Here is a 25,815-nt window from a genome sequence, read left to right as displayed (position 1 = left end):
AAACAAAAAAGTATGTGTTTTAATTTGCTGTAATGTGTTGTGTTGTGATGTGTTGTGAAAAACACAACAAAAACAAAACAAACAAAAAAAAAAAACAAAAAAGAAACATAGAAACAAAAATTTGTGTTTAAATTTGCTGTAATGTGTTGTGAAGTGTTGTGTTGTGATTTCATGTTAAAAAAAATGTTGCATGTTTTGTCCATTCATGTACTGTTGTGTCATTCTTTGTTGTTTTGTGTTGTATGTTGTCTCTGTTGTCTGCATGTTGTCTCTGTTGTCTGCATGTTGTCTGTGTGTTGTCTGCATGTTGTCTGTGTGTTGTCTGCATGTTGTCTCTGTGTTGTCTGCATGTTGTCTCTGTGTTGTCTGCATGTTGTCTCTGTGTTGTCTGCATGTTGTCTCTGTGTTGTCTGCGTGTTGTCTGTGTGTTGTCTGCATGTTTTCTGCATGTTGTCTGCGTGTTGTCTGCATGTTGTCTCTGTGTTGTCTGCGTGTGTGGGTGTGCATGCACACAGGGTGTGTGGAGCGTCTGCTGCTGTCCTCTAGCCTTCAGTCAGTATTTTCTAGTCTTGTCCTCCATTCCTGTCTGTCTAACAGCAGCTGCTAATGGCTAGTCTTCTAAATACAGACTGAAAAAAGAGGAGGTGATAGTTGTAGACTCCTCCTCTTATAGTGAGACAGACTGTCCACCATCAAGACTTCTGTAGTGCCTCCTCGTGGCCACACATAGAAACTGGGTCTGTCACAGTCCCAGGCTGAACTGCAGGGGATCTCGGAGCAGCAGTGGTCCCCAGAGATGTGGCGTACAGGACCAACTCAAAGTGGAAACTCCCTGACGCCCATCAATCACAGCGAGTTTGATTCTCATGCATGTTTATGAGATAGGTTTGTGCTGGATGCTGGTTGATTGTTTTCTCTGTCAGTGTGGCTTTGGACTGTGGGATAGGGACCTTAAAAAAAGAAAGACCTTCATCTGAGTTACAAGAAGCTGGACAGACCCAGTATGAGCGACGGGGAAACATTGTTCTCCATTATTCAACAATGCCCATAGGTGGTTTTACCATTAGGCAAAGGTAGGCAACTGCCTGGGGCCTTGTCCATAAGGGGGGGCCTCAAGAATTTGCCTAGGTTTGTTTTTCTACAGTTATAGCTCACTTGTGTTTTTGCCACTCCCCAGGACAAAGAAAATTATTCATAGCTTAACATTTAGAGCAGGGAGGAACATTGTTAAAAAGAGCGCAGCTGCAGCATCACCTCTGCTCTCTCAGAGTCTTCTCCTGTCCACACCTCTGACTAGTTTCTTGCACAAGGGCCTTGACAGTAGTCAAATCCAGAGGTTTTTGCCTTGTAGACCCAAACTTCTTCCCTTGAGTGGGATTAAAACAGCTGCTCTCAGGATAACACTTTCCCTGCATAACTGTCCCTCAACCACAAACACAGACATCTTGCTTTAGTGAGCGACTCAGTTCAATGTCCAGCCTGATTTAATCCCACATTATAATAAATCTGTAATGCCAAACTAATATCTACTAATTCTATTTACATTATGATTTTATTTGATGTCATTAAGGAGTGAAATTATGGTCTTGATCACATTTTAACAGGGCACCGTATACATATATATATAAACCTTGTGGCATATTTAACTCCAGCTCTCATTAAATGGTAGAAATTCTTCTCGTAATTTTTAAAATGACTTAATAACTGAACATTCAATCCTAATGTGGACACAGGCTGTCCTATGATATGAGAGGTCAGCATATTTGATCTTGGTGCACAGCTAAAATGCATCCAAAATACACACGGAGATGCCCCAGTTCATGACGTGTGCAGGGATGTCAGAGGGATTCAGATAGAGTGGACATGCAGAAGAATGACTGTAGCACTCAGACATGAGCTTTAAAGTCCAGTTTTCACTCAGCAGGTGAGGGTTTGAATCTATATAAGAAGTACTAGCACAACAGAGTGATAAATATATAGGATCCTCGTCTCTGTCTCTCTCTCTTTCGCCTCGTTCTCCCACTCCTCTCTGGACTCTGTGCACTGATCCAAGATCAAGTGAAATAATCTCAGGGTCAGATCAAATACTGTGGACAACAGGTTGCTGTTTTAAATCCAGAAACAGCCACATTGAATGCATATTTATAATGAATATTCCAGTCTTCTAAATTCATCATCAGTGGGTCCTAAAAAATGTTAAAATCTGTAAAAATTGTAATATGTTACAAGGACAGCATATTTTTGCCTGACCTGTTTAGATTACCTGCAGGTTAAATTCTCTCTTCTAAAGTAGCAAATTAACCCTTAAGTGTGCAAACATGCAGCACTCATTAAATGGTACCTGCATCTAATATTGGATAATTTCTCTTTATAAACATTTCAGCAGCCTAGATATCAGCTTTGGTCGTATTGATGTTGCTAAAAAATTGCCCAGTCCACAGGATGTCTCATTGGAGCAAATCCATCCCCAAAATGAGCCTGACATCCCTGCTTTGCTGCAGTACAGTATGATTCAGATGCAAAAAAATACTGAAAATAGAACCTACTGTATTTTTCTCTTAATAGAATAATAAAAACTCATGTAATACAGCTGATTGGATGCAGAAATACAAATTAACTGCATTAAGTTCTTAATGGGACCTTGGGCCAGATACAGTTACTAAGATATTGTACAACATGAAAACCTGAGAACCAGAGAGTACATGAACTTCAGAAAATGATGAAGAAAAGCCACAAGTTTTGGCATAAAATCTTTGAAGTACAGAGAGTCTTTATTCTCATATCTCTTTGGAGGAGATGTCAGATTTACATTTGTTTTTTTTTATTCTCTGTCTAAGGTGGATACAGTTTGTCCAGCTTGATGTCACCAGGTATTCACTAATGATCTAACAGATGTTGGTTATTTTTATTTATTTATTTATTAAAGGGGGAACAATACATATTAATGAACATTTTAAAAAATGTAAATATGCCAGATTGTAGCCCAAGGTTATAATGCAGATGATATTACACTGAATGGAGTTAAACTTGTCATTAGTGGATCACTGCACACTGTGCTGCTTCTGTTCAGTCACATTCATATGGCAGTCATCAAAGTAGTTGAGGTGAAAGATATTGGAGGGGCCTCACATTGATCTTTGCCTGGGGTCTCCAAGTAACTAATATGTCATCCCCAACCTGACTTATCAAGGTATGTGCATATCAAGACAATTACTTTTGAAATGTTACTACTAGTTATTTGACAAGAAAACCAGAATGCACATCTCAGATTTTTGCTTGTGTGATACTAGGAGGTTGTTATGCAAAGTGGCCAACAGCATTACAGACAAACCCCTACCAAGATGTACCGTGCATTCGGAAAGTATTCACAGCACTTCATTTTTTTCTCACATTTTGTTATGTTACAGCCTCATTCCAAAATGGAATAAATTTGTTTTTTCCTCAAAATTCTACATACAACAACCCATAAAGACAATGTGAAAAAATATTTTTTTTTATTTTTGCAAATTTATTAAAAATAAAAAACTAAAATATCACATGTACATAAGTATTCACAGTCTTTGCTCAATACGTTGTTGATGCACCTTTGGCAGCAATTACAGCCTCAAGTCTTTATCAAGACTTGAGGTCTTTTTCAAGCCTCAAGTCTTTTTCAGGACTTGAGGCTGTAATTGCTCAAGTCTCTTTGCAGCATCTCTCAAGCTCCATCCGGTTGGATGGGGAGCGTTGGTGCACAGCCATTTTCAGATCTCTCCAGAGATGTTCGATCAGATTCAAGTCTGGGCTCTGGCTGGGCCACTCAAGGACATTCACAGAGTTGTCCTGAAGCCACTCCTTTGATATCTTGACTGTGTGCTTAGGGTCGTTGTCCTGCTGAAAGATGAACCGTCGCCCCAGTCTGAGGTTAAAAGCGCTCTGGAGCAGGTTTTCATCCAGGATGTCTCTATACATTGCTGCATTCATCTTTTCCTCAATCCTGACAAATCTCCCAGTTCCTGCCGCTGAAAAAAATCCCCACAGCATGATGCTGCCACCACCATGCTTCACTGTAGGGATGGTACTAGCCAGGTGATGAGCGGTGCCTGGTTTCCTCCAAACATGATGCCTGGCATTCACGCCAAAGACTTCAATCTTTGTCTCATCAGACCAGAGAATCTTCTTTCTCATGGTCTGAGAGTCCTTCAGGTGCCTTTTGGCAAACTCCAGGCAGGCTGTCATGTGCCTTTTACTAAGGAGTGGCTTCTGTCTGGCCACTCTACCATACAGGCCTGATTGGTGGATTGCTACAGAGATGGTTGACCTTCTGGAAGGTTCTCCTCTCTCCACAGAGGACCGCTGGAGCTCTGACAGAGTGACCATCGGGTTTTTGGTCATATCCCTGACTAAGGCCCTTCTCCCCCGATTGCTCAGTTTAGACGGGTGGCCAGCTCTAGGAAGAGTCCTGGTGGTTCCGAACTTCTTCCATTTATGGGTGATGGAGGCCACTGTGCTCATTGGGACCTTCAAAGCAGCAGAAACTTTTCTGTACCCTTCCCCAGATTTGTGCCTCGAGACAGTTCCTTTGACTTCATGCTTGGTTTGTGCTCTGACATGCACTGTCACCTGTGGGACCTTGTATAGACAGGTGTGTGCCTCTCCAAATCATGTCCAATCAACTGAATTTACCACAGGTGGACTCCAATTAAGCTGTAGAAACATCTCAATTTATTTATTATCTATTTAACCAGGAGAACAACCTCATTGACATTAAAAATCTCTTTTTCAAGAGTGTCCTGGCCAAGATAGCAAACTCCAAGGATGATCAGTGGAAACAGGATGCACCTGAGCTCAATTTTGAGCTTCGTGGCAAAGGCTGTGAATACTTAAGTACGTGTGATGTCTTTGTTTTTTTTTAATACATTTGCAAGAATTAAAAAAAAAAAAAATCTTTTTTCACATTGTCTTTATGAGGTGTTGTGTGTAGAATTTTGAGGAAAAAATGAATTTATTCCATTTTGGAATGAGGCTGTAACATAACAAAATGTGGAAAAAGTGAAGCATTGTGAATACTTCCGGATATGTTATATAAAGGAAAGCCAGCCTATTAACACCTAGTTTTGCAGAGTTGAAAACTCCTCTTTCAATAAAATAATTTTCTCCCAGCACTTTAATACTGGGACAAGGGCAGTAGCAACATTAAATTGACTGATTAAGCAATAACTGTGGCTAGACTTAACTGTGCATGTATGCATGCTAACTGTATGTTTGATAATAAAGTAGAGAAATGTTTTGATTTTTAAATAAAGTTTTTATTAAAGACGCTCCAGCTTAATAACAACAGCAAACTCAACACAAACTTCATGTAAACTGATAATAAAAAAAAAATTTGCTGCAGGTACAGTAACTGGTCCACTCTGACACTCACACAGTCACACACACATGCATCCCCCTCACACACACTGTGACTGCTGTAATAATAAATTATATGTACAGTCCAGGTCCACCCGAGACTCCATCTGATACACGGCCAGAGAGAGTCGCCGCTCTGCAGTGCAGCAGCCAGAGTCTGCAGGGAGAAAAACAATAGTTAATGTTCAGCACAGAGAAAACATGCGATGATACACAATTAGCCACAAATACGTTCAAACATGTTCAGGGGTTATAACTGAGTGTAACTTTAATACGGCAATCAGATTTGGTGTTTCATATGAATAATTGAGGCAAGGAAAGTTAAAATTTTTATGTGAAAAAATCTACTAGAGTCAAATGGAGCAAAGTTGTCCCTAACATGCAGTAAAGGTTTAACATAAAAAAAACTTCTATGCTCACCATTTATCCAACTTGTTCTGGGTTGACTCGCTCTTTCCATCACAGGCAACAATTTTGACCTTGTCCACCTTCACGAGGTCCGTTACCTCCCTGAACTCCACGTCGTTGAGTACAAATGTCCACACATTGTCACAGAATCTGTATGTGTTCAGGGATCCCTGCAGAACAGACAAAGAACAGCAGCTGAGAGGCTAAAATAACACAAACTTAAGCATCAACAGCACATAAAAGCAACATAAATGCCATGTTGATTTTAAATACATAATCATTAGGGGTGGGAATCACTAGGGGCCCCAAGATATGATATGATCACAATACTTTGGTCACAATTCGATAGCACTGTGATTTAAAACATTTTGCGATACAGTGAGGATTGTGATACAATATATTGCAATATATATACCAATTTTTCAACTGTTTAGCTTAATTTAGCTTTAGCCTTGCCCTTATGTTTGTCATATTTCTGCAGTATTTTATTTTCATGTAGCACTTCTTGCAAACCCCATGTGTCATGTCCATCTCATTTGTGCCCTGCTTGCATTCCTAATGCCCTTCCCCTGGTGCTGCCATGTTTGTTGTCCTAACTTTCTCCTGCTCTACCTCACTGGACAAACAATTGTACAAACTATTGGTTTTATTTTTCCATTATCATAAACTTCAGTTCATAGAAGCAATTACTTTGAAAAAAACTGATACTTGGTAGACGAGACAATTCGATATATCACCAGACAAAATATCGCGATACCATGCTGAATTGATTTTTTCTCCCACCCCTAATGATCATAGTATTTGGTGCAGGAATTCAACTTTTGGGGGGTATAAATGACAGTATGATATTTGTATATAGATTTACAGTAAAATACGAACGCACTTTTAATCTCTATTTTTTTCTCAAGTAAATGCAAAGACATAAGCAGTTACTCCGAAAGTGCAGCCGCCATCATCACAACTGAATAAGACCTGGAACATTTAAAAATTTCAAATCATTCATTGAACTTTGTAAGCTGTCATTTTACTGCTTAACTTGTGCTGGAAAACACTGGAACAAAAGACCAAGCTCAAAGAGGTTGGCGCCACTTTTTAACGTCTTTTCTTCCTCAACAGACAATAATCCTGCATTTGAAGAAAACGCTGAACACTTGCAGTTATGTGACTGTTATCCAAAACACTACAGTATATGCTGGAGGTAACAGTGTTGATCTACAAAGTCATTTAGGTGATCCTCAGTTTTGAAGATTATTTAATATCCATAAATGTCATGGGGATGTGAGGATATATACTGAATCAGCTAAAAATCAACACAAATAAGGAGGATTGAAAGGACGGCTGGGCCTCTAACGATCACAGCTCATGTAATAACTAGTGAGAGTGAAATAGCACATCTTGTTACACAAACTTGTCTTCTTTACAAAAAAAAAAAAAACAACAACAAAAAGAAGCATTTATGAGTACCATTTTCTGTTTTTCACATCTTATACAGTTTGAAGTCACCGATTAAAGGGGACATATTATGCAAAAATAACTTTTTCAGGCTTTTCTAACACTCACATCTCCTCAAATACCAGAAAAATCCATTCCCCTTCCCCCTCTTTTTCTCCACCTTTCAGAAAGTGTGTGCTGAAACAAGCCGTTCTATATTTTACACCTAGTGACCTCACCAGGGGCGTAAGCACCTGCCCCCAGGTTTGGTTGGCCCTCCCCCATTTGGAGGAAAGTTCCACGCTCCTCTCCTGATCTTCCTCTCAACAACCAGCTGAGATGCTGGATAGCTCAGTGGGTTACCCTGCTGGTTACAGTCTGGGAGACTAATGGTTCAAATCCCAGTTTGGGCCACAATTTTGGATAAAAGTGTCTGTAACATCAGGAGTGCTGCATCCATTTCCTGAGAGGGGTGTGGTCAGGGGCGGAGTCAGACAGCTGATTACCATTTAAAGCCACAGACACGTTCTGAGAAGGGCTGAAATAGACCTGAAAAAATCCAATACTGGAGTGTTTTTTCAGCAACAAACTTCACAGGCCTGTTTTGGGGACCTCTGAGACCAATATACACTTGGTAAAATAAGGGTAATATATGCCTCCTTTAACAACGCCACATTTTAAACCACAACACACTCTTCTGCTAGTGCAACTGTTAGACTGTTCAGTGTTTTATTGGCAAACGAGACACTGCTATGGAAAATGCTGTTTTGTGCTTCTCAGAGTGATTTTTAGCTTCCTAATACTGACATTTTAAGTGTTCTAAGCTGTCCTTGTTCAGAATGTGCACCAAGCAGTCATGTATACTTTAATGGCATTATCAATAACTGATAATTTCCTACTCCTGATGTACTATAACTGATAAGAATAGATTTTTTTTTTTCAATTAGTGATTTAAAAAAACAAGTTCATTTGATGTATTTATGCACATCTGGGGGTAAGGCGGGGTTAATATGTTGTGAACAAAGATATTTATAACTAATTCTAACTGACAACACTCTCATTTACATCAAAAAACAAAGAACAATTCTGACTTTAAAACTAATATTTTTTTGTTGTTGTTGAACATTTGTGTACCAAACAAAGTACAACATACACAAACAAGTGACATACGTTTTCCCCCTTTTATCTTAAAATGAATTTACATATCTTGACAAGTGGTAAAATCTGACATTTCAATCAACTAAACAAGAATTCAGCTGACTCATGTCAAATAAGACATAAAGCCAAATGATAACAGGCTGTCATGCTTAACAAAGTGAGATGCTTGGGGGTCTGGGTTTGGGTTTCCTTTTGGCTCTGGCAAACTTTCTGCAGTTTCCAATGCCTGCTGAATCAGCACTCTGCCTGTTATTAGCCGTTGGTTTGGTCCCAACACCCACGGCTAAGGCTAATGGTTACTTCCACTTCGTTTTAACGTCTTCAGGATGATGACTTTTAAGTAACTTATAAGATGCAATGTGTTAAAACTCAAGGACTTTTTTCGACTCTTTGGGATCTTTGCACGGCAAATTTGACAATCACTGTTGTGTTATCTTCTCTGTAAATACTGAATAATTCCTACAAGCCTCTATTAGCTTCTTAGCACTGAGGCTGCTTCCTCTTCTTCTCTGATGCTTAACAGTGGGTCACATACAGCAGCATCACCTACTATTTAGGAATGTGTAGTGTCGTGAGAAAGAAAACAAACACCATTATAATCAATGGATTTTATCGATTAGTATTTTATTATTGGGATAATAAAATTATGTAAAATATATGCAATATCAGACAATAATTTATCAGTACCGACAATAATCGTGCTTTTAACTGTGTGGGAAAACAATCTTTGTTCATTTTGCTGTACAGGGTAGGCTACAGGACTAAAAAAAAAATCATAAAAAGTGAAAATGAACTCACTCTGAAGTTGACTCTGTTGCGAACTCTGTTGGCGAGTGCAGTGTTGATTGCTTTATCAAACTGAAGGAGGACCTGAAGAGCCAGCTGAGGGGTGATCTGCTGAGTCTGAACACAAACAAAGAGAATTTAATTTACATTTCACGAAAGAAAGCTTCAACACAATGAGGTTACGAGGGATTTGAATGAATTTGCATTGGTTCACATAATCATTTTATAATTATGTCTGAAGGTTTAATTCAGTAGAGAGCAGCGGAGCTATAAAACCTGTAGAACACAGTTCGTGTTGGAGGTAGTGACATCGATTGTAATGTTGTGGAGTATGCAACTTATCTGTGAGGCAAAAGGGAGTGGGTTAGAAAGCGTCTATCCTTTTTCAGTAGGGCAGAACTATTGTATTATACTATAACATTATTATAGTACAAAAAGTTGCTCATTTATTTGTCTTGTTCAGCTGTTTTGATTTGAGATTGCCATTAAATCACAGTAAAATCTTTCAGTATGCACATCTTGCTAACTAAATTGCAAAGGGCCACTCAGTGGAGAATGACGGATGGTAAACAAACTTCAAAACAAGAGTTATGCTGCTGTCTAAGTCATGTGAGTGATGCAAGGAGAGAATGTGCTTTGTTTATTGTCTGAACACGGCGTACACTCGGAGAGGCAGCATAGTGTTAGAAACATGGATTTCCTGGAATTTGTACTTTGACTGATTTGATAAATGTTTGGGCTTTGTGCTGCTATACCCATTCAAAACTGGAATGACCATTTGCAGTTAGAACATATGATCTTGTGTGAAACAAGACTATAGTTTGGACTGCTACTTTCTGGCTGCTTTTAGGTGAAAACACAAAACTCTTGTAGTATTTTGACTGCCGTTTACATGGGAATAGCGTTTTCCCTGTGAAAACTACACTTAATGAAAACACACATGCACACTACTGCTCAGCACTCTGAACCGAGCCATGGCAGCTCGAGCCGTCTGGTGTTACCTATGATTCAGGTTGTCAAGTAACAGACAGCTGGATTTAGAATGGTGCCAACAGATAAATGTTAAAAGGGGAAAAATAATTTTTGTTTGGAGGGCTATCACTGCCAGTTTTGTTAGACAAAGTCAGGCTATTATGTTTTGGAATTGATTACATGTAGCTTTTTTTAAAGGTCTTTATGATAATCACTGTCATCACCGTCATAGCGCTGCAGAGAAATTTCATGGCTCATATAAACACAAAATAGCTTTGCAAGATCAGTCTTGTTATAATGTAGATATCTGCTGAGAATAATTAATGTTCAGCGGACAAATTCAGCTCCTGCATCCTTCAACTTTCTCATGGGTTTTGGAAAAAGAAGAACCCTTTCAGAACTATATTTCTATGTCCCCTTTTTCTCAAAGATACCTGCTTCTAAGAAATGATTTAGCCTTCTTCTTTTGTTCTTTATGTTTTAATACAGAAACTTCAGCCTGTAGACTCCCGTCTCCTCCTCCATTGGCTGCAAAACTGTGCACAGCCGATGGAGGAGGCAGGACTGAAGCTTTCATGTTAAGGTTGAGAAAGATAGCTGTAATCACTTACAAGACACGTTTTATGTTGTTAGTGTACACCCAGCTCTTGATAACTTAAGCTACAATACATACAGCTCCTCTTAACTGTACATGTAAGTATACTGCCTTAACATCAAGAGTGTCCCTGCTGTATTTGTGCTATACCAAAACGGGCCCATGTTCTTTTTCTGTGTAATTTAGAGACTATTTATAAGTTTGGCCTTAATTTTGATGCCCGAAAAAATTACCCTATGTTGGGTATGTTTCCTTCATTTTTTATAGTCTTTTCCTGACTGAATAATTTATCCTGTTTTCTGTTTCATCATTTAGAATTTCCCCCTGTGGGACTAATAAAGGAATATCTTACAACAAACAAAACTTTTGAATCCAGTTACGTGAAGTAATTTGACGTTTGTTTATTGATTTTACTTTTCAAATCTATATCAAAATTTCCTCATTATAACCCTAGTACATCCGCCAGCTGACGAATAAATCATTAAAATGATTCAGTGCCATCGGTGACAGCTGATGGAAATGGCAATTTCACGGTCTAGTCGACTAAAATATCACTTCAGGCTCACTAAACTTAGTGCTAGCTATGAAGAACTTTGTTTACCTTCATTAGCCGATTTCAAGCTAACGCAAATCGGCCTCATTTAAGGAAACCTACAACATTTTAACACCAAGGACACAAATAAACTCTATCTACCGCTGCCAGGCTGAAATCAGTGCTAAGGTAAACCGTAGCTAAAGAGCTAAAGCTAGCTCTAGAAGCTAACAACCACCTATGACCGTAGACACTAGAGTTAGCGTCATGCTATCCTGTGCTAGCTGTGGGCTAACGGCCATCATGTTTGAGGTTGGTGTCACCTGTATGAGCTCGTCTAGACTCTCCTGAAGGCTGTTTCCCAGAGTAGTGTTCCTGTAGAGTTGGTACGCCATGATAGAAACTATAAAGGGACAAAAAACAAACGTAAACTATCTTTCAAACACACGTACACAGAGCTAACACAGCTAACAGAGCTAGCCGCTTCCCTCCACAACAACAGCCAAACCGTAAGCGTTCAGTAACAACAAGCTAACGAAAAGAAGCTAACAACAAAGAGCGGGTTTCCGGTTTTACCTTTCAAAATAATAACACTTCTTCACGAATGATTATTGAATTATTGAGTATGTCAGCCATTTTTTCTTTAAAAAACATATATTGTTGGTAAACTATAAAATTGGCTTGGTCCCTCTAATTAGCAGTGAGCATATTTTGCCTTGTCTTGTTTATTTTCTGTGCATTTCCCCTGATTCACTTCATGTAACGCTCAGCTTAGCTCAAATTCCTTCAAGTAAACTTTAACCTTTAAAGCAAAACTTAATTTATTTGACTAATAAAAACTACTTTTTATTGTCAAATGAGGTTATGGGAACATTTAAAGAGCAGAAATTGTGACTTGCAGTGGGTTAAAACCGTAAACCGCTATGATGCTTTAACAATTTCTGGTCAATTTTTACCAATAAACATCAAGCATGCTGAAAAACTCATACAAATAATATGAATCATAAAGAAAATACAATAACTTGATGAAGAAAAGCATGATTGATAAGGTCTCTAAAACTAAAACGTGTTTTTATTAAATTTCATTATGCAAATATTATTAGGACATTAAAGGGGAAGTAATGTAATGAACAATAAATGATACTGGTATTTATGATAATACCAATTATACTCTGATAAAATGTGCTAAATAAATGTAGATTGTAAATGTGTTTGGTTATTGACATCTAAACTGAGAAATAACTAAATGATACTTACTGTATGCATCTTGGTGTTATATGTATGTGCAATAATAAAGTAAACAGTTAAGAATAAAGACATCATCAGCTTTGCGCTTTCTAATGACTATGAATCTTTGTCTGTGTATGAGCTGACGCTCTGTCGTTTTAAAGCCATGACCATCGCTTCCTGCTGGGATTTGTAGTCCTTTTCACTGTCATCGTGTCCTGTTATGCTGTGATAATCCATCGTCTCTAGAGAAACCGCACCCTGGCCAGCCAGTCGAAACGCACCTTTAAGATCATCGCCGCAGTCATCACCACATTCTTCTTCTGCTGGGCCCCCTATCACGCCATTGCTCTGACTGATTTGGTTCATCATCTGACAGAGAATCAGAGTCAAAAATTAGACTATGTCATAACCATCAGGGTCCCTGTAACCACCAGCCTGGCCTTCCTCAACAGCTGCCTCAACCCACTGCTCTATGTGTTTGTGGGTCAAGATTTCAGGGATAGAGTCCGCACATCCATCCTGAAAGTACTGGAGACTGCCTTCCAGGAGGACTCTGGCTCTCAGACTGACACAAACACAATGAACACCAGCCAGAGCAAAGGGAAGTCAGCACATGACACAGAGGTGTAATTATTAATTCACGCAATTTTTAACCAAGTTGACCAATTTTTCGATCCATTTTTAGTCACTTCTTTCGACAGCTTAAACAATTTTGCTGCTTTTTAGCTTTATATTTTTTAACCACTTCTTATTACTACTTTGACCCATTTTTGGCCACATTTTTGGAACTTTTTGCCACATTTAACCAATTTTTGCTTCCTTTTACCACTTTTCACCCAGTTTTGCTGTTTTTCAGCCACTTTTTCTGTCACTTTTTACCACCTTTTAGCAACTTTAACCCTGTTTTTGCCACTTTTCTGCCACTTGTCATCTATTTTGCCACCATTTGAAACGTTTAACCCATATTTGTCACCTATTTTACCAAATTTGGACCCCTTTTACCTTTGTTTGACCATTTTTTGCCCAACTTTGCCCTTTTTTTATCACTTATAACCCACTTTTACCACCCTTTTACAATATTTAACCCTTTGTAGACCACATGTAACCAATTTTTGTCACTATTTTGACACTTTCACCAAGTTTTTAACAATTTCAAGCCATTGTTTGGCCACTTTTTAACCAAATTTTCCCATTTCTGACTTCTATTTTGTATCAATTTTAATATGGTGTGCCTGACATTTTGGCTTAACCCTAGCTGTGCCTAGGGTGAAAAAGGTCTGAAAATAACTGCATTAAGTTAACTTTCAGATATCATCAATGATGTACTGAAGTTAAAATAGTGTAGTTTAATGTGTATTACTTGGATGGTACCCTAAATGGATTGCAGTACTTATTTCTAGAAATTGTTCTTATTTGCACATACAATTCAAATTTACAAGAACAGCATATAAAAGATATGTGTAGGTGAGAAATGGAAGTTGAGACAGCTTACATGAGGACCTCCATACATAAACAGATAAGAAGAAAAGTGCTTTCACAGGAATTACTATAAACATGAAAATAGGAGACCTCTTGGTATAGATCAGTGGTTCTCAATTGGTTGGGTCACGGGACCCACCATCAACTCCTCAAGGAGAATTACGACCCAAATTCTGGAGATTTTTTGGGGTCAAAACAGCGGAAAATAACATGGAATTTTCATTCTTGTAACCAAACTGACAAATCAGATCATTCTTTTACACTGCCGTGTAAAAAAATATTACATAAATTGACTTGAGCTTGTATAGAACTTTTCTGACTGCTCAAAGCGCTTTTACACCACAGGTCACACTTAATCATTCACACACATGAATTCACTGATGGCAGAAGTTGCTATGGAGAATTAGCCATTAGTATTAGCTCATCCCGTTCATACACATCCATACATTTCTATATTTTTGTAAATAAATCCTATCTGAAACCACACATTTTTCCTTTGATGTTCTTTGAAAATTAATAGTACCATATGGAAACATTTATGCTTGATCCTAACCCCTCCATTTGTCATGTAACTTTAAGATAGCGAGCAGTTTCTGCCCTTTTAAAGGAGGCAGAAGTGAAAGCTGTTGATCTTCCGCATGTTGGTTTTAGAATAACGAGGACACTCTGAGAACAGTGAGTCAATAATATTGAATTCGAGGAGTGGAACAGCATTATTTTTGCCCAGATGAATGGCTAGATTTGTTGTTATTTTATATCTGAACATATCCAGTAAAGCATGTCTCCAAGTCCTCCTAAGTGTGGGCCCTGCCAGGAGCCATTCTAGGTCTGTGCTTTGGTACAGAGCATTTAAGTACTTCCTCCACACTGAGAGATGACATAGCGTTTAAAACCACTTTATTGAGTTCAGCATTGCTTTTATCAATGAAAGGAAAAATATCAATGTCATCAGCAAAGAGAATGAACCATTTTACATGATTTCTTTTACAGATGAAATAAATTAAAGATTTGCTTTGGGTCTTTTTGCCTTTATTTGACTGGACAGCTGAAGAGAGACAGGACATTTTGGGAGAAAAAGTGTAGAAAGACATGCACCAAACATGTGTCGAGACCAGGGATGTTGTTAGGCCGTTTTGGGGGGGCTGAAGCCACCCTAAAATGTTCCTCAGCCCCCCTAACAATAATTACAGTAAAAACTGTGATGAAATTAATGAAGGAATGCACCACATCAACACGCTACTTTCTTCTTAATGAATAGAGCAGAAATACTCAACCCATGGCTCTCCATCTCCTGTGGCTCTTTAGTGCCAAGGCTAAATGAAAAGTTTTATTTCCTTTTAATCCGTCTATTATTATCACCGGGTGTGCGTGACAGAGGAATGTGCGTAAGAGAGAGCAGAGGAAGTCTGCTGGTGCTGTATCTTTAGATCACTGATTGAGGTGAGCTGTCCGGCTTCTTCTGCCCTTGTTTTAACAAGTTTCTCCAGTCACTTCCTGCCCATGCTCCTCCACACTCATATTTTATGATGATCACTGCGACACGTGTCATTGGTTATCAGTGACCCACACGCACACAGATCACATGTTGAGATAAGGGACTTGTTACACTCTTCCAAACGGGGGTTTTTACTTGACTTTTAATGCATTACTGATAATAGATAGAATCAAAAGAGCAGAAACAGGAAACCAAAGCTACAGAATAAGGCGGGGTGGAACGATGTGTCTAAGACAGCTGCAAGTGTGAGGCAGGGCCGGTTTCAGTCATTTTGAGGCCCAGGGCAAAGGCCCAAATAGCCAACCATAATTCATCAGCTCTTTGAGAAGCATCTCAGAGCTCAAACTATTTTTTAACACGCCATCAGACCAGGTGGAACTTGCATAAATACAAAAATATACGCTCATCATTAGTAACATATCCGTTCCTCTTACACTATAAAGATTTTTATGTGGCCTATTGCATCCCATTTAACTACACAATAATCCAACAATTCATCGTTTCATTTTATTTCAACCATGGATCAGCTGATCTATGGATCTTCTTACATCCCTAGTTTTGGAATGTGGCTCTCGCTGAAGTATTTGGCTGGCAGAAATAAACCAAATTAGTTTGTTTTGGAAAGCATGAAGAGCCTGAAAGAAGAAAGAGAGGAATAAACTATATATTTTTAGATATTATATACCACATTGATATTTTACTAAATGCATTAATGGATATGTTTTGCAGCAACTGTTCCATGAACTCTCTCCAGCATATAGACCTTTAAATACCAACTCACAAACTCACTTAGACTGTTGTTAGAAAAAAGGAGGACCTCCTGAAGGCTCAGAAAAGGACAGTCTTCTTAGAAAAAGAGAGTGACCCAGATGGTCTTAGTTAATGCTCTACAACTAATAATAAATAAATAAACAAATTAAGCATTTCAAGGTGTGGAGAAAAAAAAATGGTACATGCTATACGCTAAGCATTACCTGCAACCCTTGGGGCTAAGCCCCCACTGTCTCTCATTCCCTGGTCGAGACTGGGAATTGATCACATGACCAGTGCGTTGAGGATTATTGGCTCAGTAAGTGGATGCCCACTCTACAAACTGAGCTAAACCTGCACCACATCTTACATTATTGATAGATTTAAGAGTTGTTTTAGTGAAATAGTGACCAACGATGTCAATGTGGTTGCATCAAAAACCATATGCAACCACATTTACTTTCCATTTGACAGTACTTGTCAACCCACAGATCCATTTGTATCTTTACAAATCACATGTTAACTTACTTTAGTTGATAAAAGTGTATTCAGATACTTGATACCAACAGCGGTGTATAAAAAGACAACAATAAACTGACTTCTGTTTTGACAAATTGTGAAGCTTTTCAATAAACTGGTAAAAAAAAACAGAAATTCTTTATCCTCTATAACTTAAAAACAAATCAAATATTCAACTTTAATTGTTAAAAGGACATGAAACGGTGGAGAGCCTGGTGATGGTTGATGTGAACTGCTGGGTGTTTCCAGCTCTTTGTGGGAAAATGTTGTGCTTGTGCAAACATATTCTTCAATTCAGAGGTTCAGAGGAGTTGGCTGTATGCATGTGTCAACTACAGTGGCATGATAGGTGTCAAAACTCTCTGACCACATCTTCAAGAGCCACAACAGGATACTGACAGAGGCAGAAAACGAGGCTTTGACATTTCAAATGACATTCTCAGTTGAATAAAAATGTAAGAAAAAAGGATGTATTGTCTTTGGAGATCCTAAAGGGGCAGGGGCCAGGCACTAGTTGTGTCCCTTTAGAGGTGGCGTAATTATCAGTGTACCTTTCTTCTGCTTGCAGGGATGGATACACTGAAGTAACAGTTGTTGTGTGTCCAGTTTAGATATTATCTGCTGATGAGGGAGTTTCATGTTTTGGATCAAAGATTCACCAACACTCAGACTTTGATTACTGCTGCTTCCTTAAAAATGTTGCAGCGTGATGACAGAAAACAAGAATAATGACTCATCAGTGAATAAAAGAAACTCTGAAAAGGTTTTTAAGTGCAGCTCCTAATAGAGTAATACACAGCCAAGTACAGCGCTTGGACTTGTACATATCCATGTAAGATATTCATTACTCAAAGGTCAAGCTTGTCTCTTTTGTGCTCCGCCTCCACATAACGTCACATCTCTATCCACCTATTTATTTATCAGTCATCTTGATCATTTCTGATACTGGTTCATGCTCAGAAGACTACAAATCCCTGGGAAAGGTATGCCACTTTTTATTTTCACAATTCAAAAATGAATTTCACTCTAAATACATCCTAAGGTTGTGATAAATAACCATAAATCTAACCGTAAAATTAAATAATTGAACAATAAACTAAATCTGTATTACAGTTTTAAAAAGGCTCCATATCATAGACTTAGTTTCAGAATAGAGAAGTGAAAAGATGTGGTGACTGTTCAATTTCTGAGTGCTTACTTTGATCAAATCCACAGTCATCAGTTTGTGTTCACTTTTTTTTTTTATCATACTTGACACTATTTCAGTCCGAGGCAACACCCAGGAGTCAAGTTTTTTGTTTGTTTGTTTTAAGTATAAATGTTTACGACTGGTACTATTAATTTTTCAAAGAACATCTGTCTGTGTTTTATATTGCTTTGGGATTTGATGTAGTACAATAAAATATGTTTCATTCTTCATAATAATTTGATGGTTTTTATGGTGGTTGAAATCCTCCACCCCATGACAACTAGTTTATGGTTTAGTTGAAATAGCCTACCAGTATTATTCCTCTTAGATTATATTTCCAACTGGCCCAGTTTTTTACTCATCATGTCTGACCTCTACTTATCACAAAACATCTCACAGTCAACGCAGTAACTCCCCTGTGCACAACAGGATAGAGCCTGTAACACACGAGCTGCAGAAGGAAAGCAGTCCCTGTGAACTTTCTGAAACTTTGGACCTCACAAGTGATCACTTCATATCCTATTCAGCAGTCAGACACTGCTTCAGGTACTGGGCAGCACTAAAAATGCTAGCTGACAAAAGCAAACAGGGCCTAAGATTTCTCCTTGGAATGCCTGAAGTGGATTTGAGAAGGGACTGACTGCAGACCGTACATCTCTGAAGGCCACTTTCACAGACCGTTCATCTCTGAGACACCGTCTATTTCAGAAAGGAAGTGTCATAATTTGTCAGTTCAATGTATTTCCAGTTTTAGGTTTTATTTACAAATTCAACTTTATTCGTAAACACAGTCTGACACTTACATTAAAGACCCTGTAAAGTGAAAATAAATCTGTATTTAGGTTTGTGGTATGATAAGTCACATAAAGCATCTCCAAGTTTATAAAATGAAGCTTCAAATCATGAAAAATGAGGCAGAATAATCTGCTCCAGGATGGTGTGGGGGTGTCTGTTGAATGAGCTGAAACCACGCCCACTCAGGACACAGGCAGTCTGCAGCATCAACCCCCTCACTCATGGTGTCATACTTGGAAAAATATTTTCACCTAAAAACATGAACCAATAAACTAAACATGCAGAACTATAACTTTGCAATGAAACATGAACATTATAGAACGGTACAAGAGTACAGGACTGAATTCCTTTGCACAAAATGAACCAGAAGTCCCTGCTCCAGGTGACTGCTTCCTTCCACAATACTGTAGTGTTAGAGGAGCGGGGTCATTCTCTACTGTGGGCTCATAACATTGTGAGCCCACATATTGGCCCCGCCCACATGAAACCAAGCCAGGAAAGAGATGAAATGGCCTAAATCATGAATTCAGTCTCATGTAGATCTCAGAGTTTTCACATGTTTACAGCAACCATATTCCAACATTTCTAGAGTATTAAGACAAAAACTTTGGATTTCACTTTACAGGGTCTTTAATGACCACATTGCAAACAACACAGAGTAAGCAACATTTTATAAATAAAAACAGAAAAAGGTCAGAGGTGTATCTGGGACTAAATTATGTATAGACCAGCTTTAGAAATACTCCAGCAGTAGCTTGCTTTATCTGAAGTTTAGCTAAAGCTTACATAGCTAAATTTGTGAAATTACCACATTGCAGAGATGATCTCGGTCCAGACCAAACAGAACCATGGTCCGGTTTGTGCCCAGTGTAAAAGCAATATTTTGAAAAGTTCGGACCTTTGTATCAATGACAGGAAATTACGACATGACTACCGGCAAAGGAAATCCATCACCGTAACAAAATGAGCCACGAAAGAGCACACAACAATCTCACGCTACTGAAATTAACCAGCAGCCTGGACAGGGTGGGCTAAGGGTAGCTGCTTTAAGTTACGCGAGGAGTAGAAGTGTCCGTTATTATGTTAAATGGAGATTGTCCAAGCACGGAAAATTTCATAAAATTGTAGATAAAGTTATACCTCACTATTGACAGCTCATCTTTTCAAGAGTTTACAACACATACCTTCTCTCCCGAGTCAGTGTTGCAGTGGCTCGCAGGATTGCATACTTTCTTCTCCTTTCCTGTCGATGATGATCAAGTTGTCGTCTAATGATAAAACTCATAAGATGAACTCAGACCAGCCTTATGTACAGCTCTTCAAGTTGTCACTTTTGGTAGTAGAAAATCAATAATAATATGATGGTAGGAATGACGATTTCATTCATTGTTTACAACATTCAAGACTCGCGTTATTCAACGTGTGGATGTCAGACGCCTGCCGGCCAAATGACCAATCAATGTAAACTACAGAGACACGCAAATCTCATAGTTGATGACGATATCATGTAGGTACGTCATGTAACGTCTGTTAGTCCGGTTGCAATAATGACAGTGTGAAAGCCAAACAGACCGAACCAAACGTATACAGTGTAACAAAAACACGGACCTTGGTCTGGACTATCAGGTGTGAAAATGACCTAAGTGTACTGTAATACAGTATACTAACAGTGCTACATGTCTTGCATGACCATTTTTCTGCAGTATCACAGGAGGAACCAAACAACAGTCAGGTGTTTGTGTTTTAAATTACGATGGTTATCATGGTCACTACTAGACATGAATGTTGCAAACTTGATCCTGACTGAAATATGTCACTAATGTTGCATTTCACCTGGAAGTTGGATGATGAGGTTCAGCGGATATCACACTCAAACTGACCACATTTCAGTTTCTACAAGATAGTAACTCGGGGTACTGAAGTTTCTCCAAGTTTCCAAGTCAGAATTCTGAGTTCAGGGTGAGATGATTTATCCAACAGTAGCTTCCTGTTGCTGCTTCCACTTTACTGTCAAGCCTAATCAGGTAACCATAACCAAGGGGGTTCTGTGATCAGCAGGGCTTGTTAGTTAGTTAGTTAATTAAGTTGTTTGTTAGCAACATAACCCAAAAAATTATGGATGGATTTTGATTAAAGTTTCAGGAAATGTAAGAAATGGCATAAGGAAGAACCGATTAGATTTTGGGAGTGATCTGGATCACCGTCTGGATCCAGGAATTTTTTAAATGATTCTTTACTATTGGGAGATAGGGCTAATGGCGGAGGTCTGCCTGCATACCTGTACAAGCATTAGGCTAAATCTATTAATCTGCCTCCAAAATAGCACATGAAGAGTTTCTACTCGTTTGTGCAATAGTTGTGCATTTGTGGGAGCATTTTGGAATACAAACACAACTTGATTTTACTTTTAAATTGATAACAAGCTTGAACCTTCTCCTAAGACTTCCCAAGACTGATTATGCACTGGTGAAATCTGAAAGGGCTGACTCTTGTTTTTGTTCTTACTGCAGTTCTGAAGACAATGATGGATCTGATGACAACTACCCCTTTCTACCACATCAATACAACAGACGCCAGTGGAAGAAATGGCTCCATGTATGATGACGATGAAGAGTATAAGGACGAGCATGCTGGGCTGAGACAGTCTCTTAACATCATGTCTCTCATTGTTTACTGCCTGGCCTTTGTTCTTGGCGTGCTCGGTAACGGAGTGGTAATCTGGGTGACTGGGTTCAAGATGAAGAAAACAGTCAACACTGTTTGGTTCCTCAACCTGGCTGTGGCTGACTTTCTCTTCACTGCTTTCCTGCCTCTGAGTGTGACCTACACAGCCATGGATTTCCATTGGCCTTTTGGGAAGTTCATGTGCAAGTTGAACAGCTCTATAAGCTTCTTGAATATGTTTGCCAGTGTCTACATTCTGGCTGTGATCAGCGCAGACAGATGTGTGTCTGTGGTGCGGCCCGTGTGGGCTCAGAACCACAGGAGTGTACGTAAGGCGTCCCGTGTGAGTCTGGGTGTTTGGGTGCTGGCTCTGACTCTCAGTGCTCCGTACTTCATCTTCAGAGACACTGGACCCTCATATAATAATGACGACATCATCAGCTGCTTTAACAACTTTGCCTTCTCTGACGACTACGAAACCCCTTCTGTGAATCAGCTGCGACTGTTTCGTCATCGAGCCATGACCATCACCCGCTTCCTGCTGGGATTTGTAGTCCCTTTCACTGTCATCCTGTCCTGTTATGCTGTGATAATCTATCGTCTCAAGAGGAACCGCACCCTGGCCAGCAAGTCAAGCCGGCCTTTGAAAATCATCGCTGCAGTTATCACCACTTTCTTCCTGTGCTGGGCTCCTTATCACATTATGGCTTTACTTGAGCTGGTCAGTCACATGGCTAATCACACCAGTGAAACACTGGATCATGTCATCGATATCGGAGTCCCCATAGTCACCAGCCTGGCCTTCCTGAACAGCTGCCTCAACCCACTGCTCTATGTGTTCATGGGTCAAGATTTGAAGGATGAAGTCCGCAAGTCCATCCAAAATGTTTTGGAAACAGCTTTCCAGGAGGAGGTTTCCCGCTCTGCACACAAGCACAAACTCAATGATCACCAGTCGGAGCAAGGAAAAATCTTTATCTGATGCTGAAGTATCAGGTTCGTCCACGACATGAAACACAAGCACTCCAACTTCCCCAGAAAGAAAGCAACATCTTTTAAAGCTTTTATTGCTTTTAATTGAAGAAATCAGAGCAGTAGATATTTATTACCTGAGATTGAACATTTTTCCTGTTTAGTTTAACTGAAATGAGTTTCATAATTGGCCAACCACTCAGGACTAGTAGAGTTCAGCCTCCTATAGTACCTCCATTATGATGTAGGAGATCAATGGTAATATTGATCAGTAAGTGTTGGATCCATCAGTGATGTGCATAGTCAGATAAAACATTATGGAAAGGTTGAATGTGTTCATTAAAAGTCAATAATTCTGTGCAGCTTTTGCCAAAAATATTAGAACAATGAAGGCAGATATAAAGTACATTAATCCACATGTGCAGACATTTTTTTCTAAGTAGAATCAGAATAAAAGTGTCACAGCAGCAGGATAGTAGTTATATTTTATTCCTTCCTATGTTTTGTCTTGTGTTTCCTGTTTTATTTTGGTGACCTAACTTTTGTCTCTTTGGTATAGGTCTGTTTCCTGCCCTCCCCCCCGTGTGTGAGTTTCCCGTCTCTGGGATCATCCGATGTGTTCCACCTGCGTCTCATTGTCCCCCCCTCCCTAGTGTATTATACTCCCCAGTCCCTTCCTCCTGGGCCAGTTCGTCTTAAACCCTGCAGTCAGTCCAGCCTTTTTTCGTCTTGTTTTCCTAGTAGTATTTCTGACCACTTTACTGAATTTAGACCTAGTTTTCAGCCTTATGTTTTGGATAACTCTGCCTGATTTTGATTGCCTCCTGTGTATTGACCTCTGCTCATTAACCCTTTACTCCTAAGCCTCAAATGGCCGCCTGGATGATTTTTCTTATTTTAGCCATAAAAATGGCAGAAAATGTCCTATGAGGAAGGGATTTTGCCCATTTTTCCAGAACATTTTGAACTTTCAATATCTGGCTATCATTTACAGTTTACTGCATGTTAAAGAGTGTTTCAACAGTTTAAGATGAAGAAAAACACAGAAACAGAATATGATTTTTAGAGTTTTAGTGAGAAAAAACACAGAAAATGTACATGAACAACAGATTTTTCAATTTTAAATCATAAATTTGAACAGTATTAAACATATTTACAATAAATAATTTGGAGTGCTGTCTCTCAATGTGCAAATAAAGGCTAATAAATCAAACTATACAGGTGTTTTTTTCCTCTTCTGTCCTCTCTGGCTGCAAACACTCTCCCTTCTCACTCAGAGGTCTTTGTGGAACTGTACATCAACATGCCTATAAACTTTTTCATTTCTTCTGGAGTAATATCAGTCCAGAAGAATTGTTTTTCCTTTCTCCAGGTGTTTGGCTGCATTCTTATTTGTGTTTTCACACAGAAGTTTGAAAACAGAGGCATCCAAAATGTTGGAGAAGGTTTCATCTGGTGGTGGGTTTCCTATGTTGAATGAGGTTGGATACCAGGGGTACGTTTTGGGCTGAACCTCAGTGGCTGTGGGACTCCATTGTCAGGATCTGCTTCATTCTTCCACCTAGGATGATGTGATGAGCAGCTTTGCTGTCTCATAATATCCCCAGAACCTCCAGCATCCTCATGGCCTCTCCCTCTACTGCCCTGAGTGTGGCTTCTGCCTCTGCCTCTCTCTCTCTCTCCCCCAGGTCTCCCTCCTGCTCCTCATCACAAGACTAACTGAAAGTAGTGGAGAAAAATAAAAAGCTGGTCTCACACACACACGATAAAGTGCAAACAAGGCATGGCACACTGCAAAAATCCACATATATATACAAACACAACTTTGCACACGACACCAAAAAAGTCGCCAAGTAATGCATGCGTTACACATGTACAAAGCACAAATACACGTATGTTGTACAAACTTACTGACTTGGTACGTGTTCAAATAAAGCCACTACACATCATAAGCATTGATTTACTCGTACAATAATAATAAATAAACTAAAATCTAGACAGAGAGGGCATTTTTTATGAAAAAAATCACTGTTTTCTTGACTTTTTTTCTCTTGCTCTGCTCCATTTCTCCACTCTGCTGTGTGTCTCTCTGCTGGCCTGTGCATGAGGGAGAGGGGAGAGAAAGAGGCATACTCCCGTGCTCCCCTCAACAGCGGGAGTGAAACTATCATAAACCCATATCGACTGTAAAGTGCAACTTCTCAGCTTTCAGAAACCGTTGGAATTTTTTTGATAGCACAAACTATCGTGAAGTTATGGTAATCCAAAGACAGCCTGCGCAAATGTGTCGGCGCCGACACACTCGGAGTAAAAGGGTTAAACAGACTTTGATTCAGCTCTTTGCGACTCTGTCGTGCTTCTGGGTCCTTTTCTGGTTCAGTTGTGACAAAAAGAAAAGCAAGAGGGAGGATTTGTCTCTGAAGTATCAACTTGCTGTGGGCTGCACTGTCCCACAGAAGTATCTCTATCAAGGCCACACTTCACCTAATGCTCAGGTAATGTGTGGAGCCAAACCAGTATCCTGTATTACAACAATCTATGATTGGACTCTTTTCACCACAAGTAACAAAAATATACATTTATGATAACCAAAGTAAGGTTTTTATCGTCATCTGCTGTTAAAGATAAAGTTTTACAATAATGCGTCTTGCTTTATTGCACAGGTAATCTTGATTAAAGCTCCTGTGAGGAGTTTGATTTAGTTATGAAAAAGGCAAACAGTAATACCGATGCTTCTAAATTTCCTACTAAAGCAAACTAGACCATCAAAGATCAAACTGATTATTTATTTCCTGTTATGATTAAAAACTGAAACGGAAGCTGTGGGTAGACGTCAGGTAAGGGGAGAAACCGCATGCTGAAGAAACAGCCTCTTTTATTACATTTTCCACTACACAGATCCTCCACAGAATGACAGTATGTTAAACATACAGGGCAAAATCAATAAAGAAGGCAAAGATAAATCCTCACAGGAGCTTTGAATATCTTTTTTGTCCAGCTATCTGTGTGGCTAAAACATCGGGACCTATTTACTGACAAGCTGGTGTAAGATTATTGATACAACTGTATATATAAGAGTTGCTATGAATTGTCTACATTTTGCATTGTCTTCTATTTTTAAGTGTGATGTTTTGATCACTGCTTGATGCATTCAGGTTAAAGGTACACCATCCTGCAGTGAATGCATATAATCAGACAGTTTAATTTATCCAATTCTATGTTTTTTTAATCAAGCTATCATTTTTATCAGATTTGCATCAATCAATCAGAAGTGCATTTACAAAACTTCATGTATACATCAGATGCTTAATAGTGTAAGACGTGTACAGTGTGACTTTAGTGCACGTGGCTTATTCTCATGAAACATGTCAAATGTCAACATGTCACTTTAGGTCTGTGCTTTGGTACAAAGAGCATTTAAGTACTTTCTCCACACTGAGAGATGACATAGT

The 25,815-nt window shown here is 39.1% G+C and overlaps 2 protein-coding genes across 2 annotated transcripts; one reads left to right on the top strand and one right to left on the bottom strand.

The window, feature by feature from the left end:
- Nucleotides 1-5,266: 5,266 nt before the first annotated feature.
- On the bottom strand, nucleotides 5,267-11,791 carry gtf2a2 (general transcription factor IIA, 2). The gene is made up of 4 exons (XM_041806774.1): nucleotides 11,594-11,791; nucleotides 9,184-9,288; nucleotides 5,809-5,966; nucleotides 5,267-5,545 (listed from the first exon to the last, which is right to left on the bottom strand). Coding segments are annotated over exons 1-4 (336 nt in total). The 5' UTR covers nucleotides 11,666-11,791; the 3' UTR covers nucleotides 5,267-5,544.
- Nucleotides 11,792-21,248: 9,457 nt separating this feature from the next.
- On the top strand, nucleotides 21,249-22,373 carry LOC121513890 (chemokine-like receptor 1). The gene has a single exon (XM_041793911.1). It carries the CDS (start codon nucleotides 21,249-21,251, stop codon nucleotides 22,371-22,373), a length of 1,125 nt encoding a protein of 374 aa, XP_041649845.1.
- The last annotated feature ends 3,442 nt before the right edge of the window (nucleotides 22,374-25,815 follow it).

The sequence above is a fragment of the Cheilinus undulatus genome, linkage group 1 (assembly GCF_018320785.1).
Source record: "Cheilinus undulatus linkage group 1, ASM1832078v1, whole genome shotgun sequence".
NCBI lineage: Eukaryota > Metazoa > Chordata > Actinopteri > Labriformes > Labridae > Cheilinus > Cheilinus undulatus.
The sequence above is the reverse complement of the archived record's forward strand: the minus strand, read 5'-3'. Positions and strand labels throughout refer to the sequence as shown.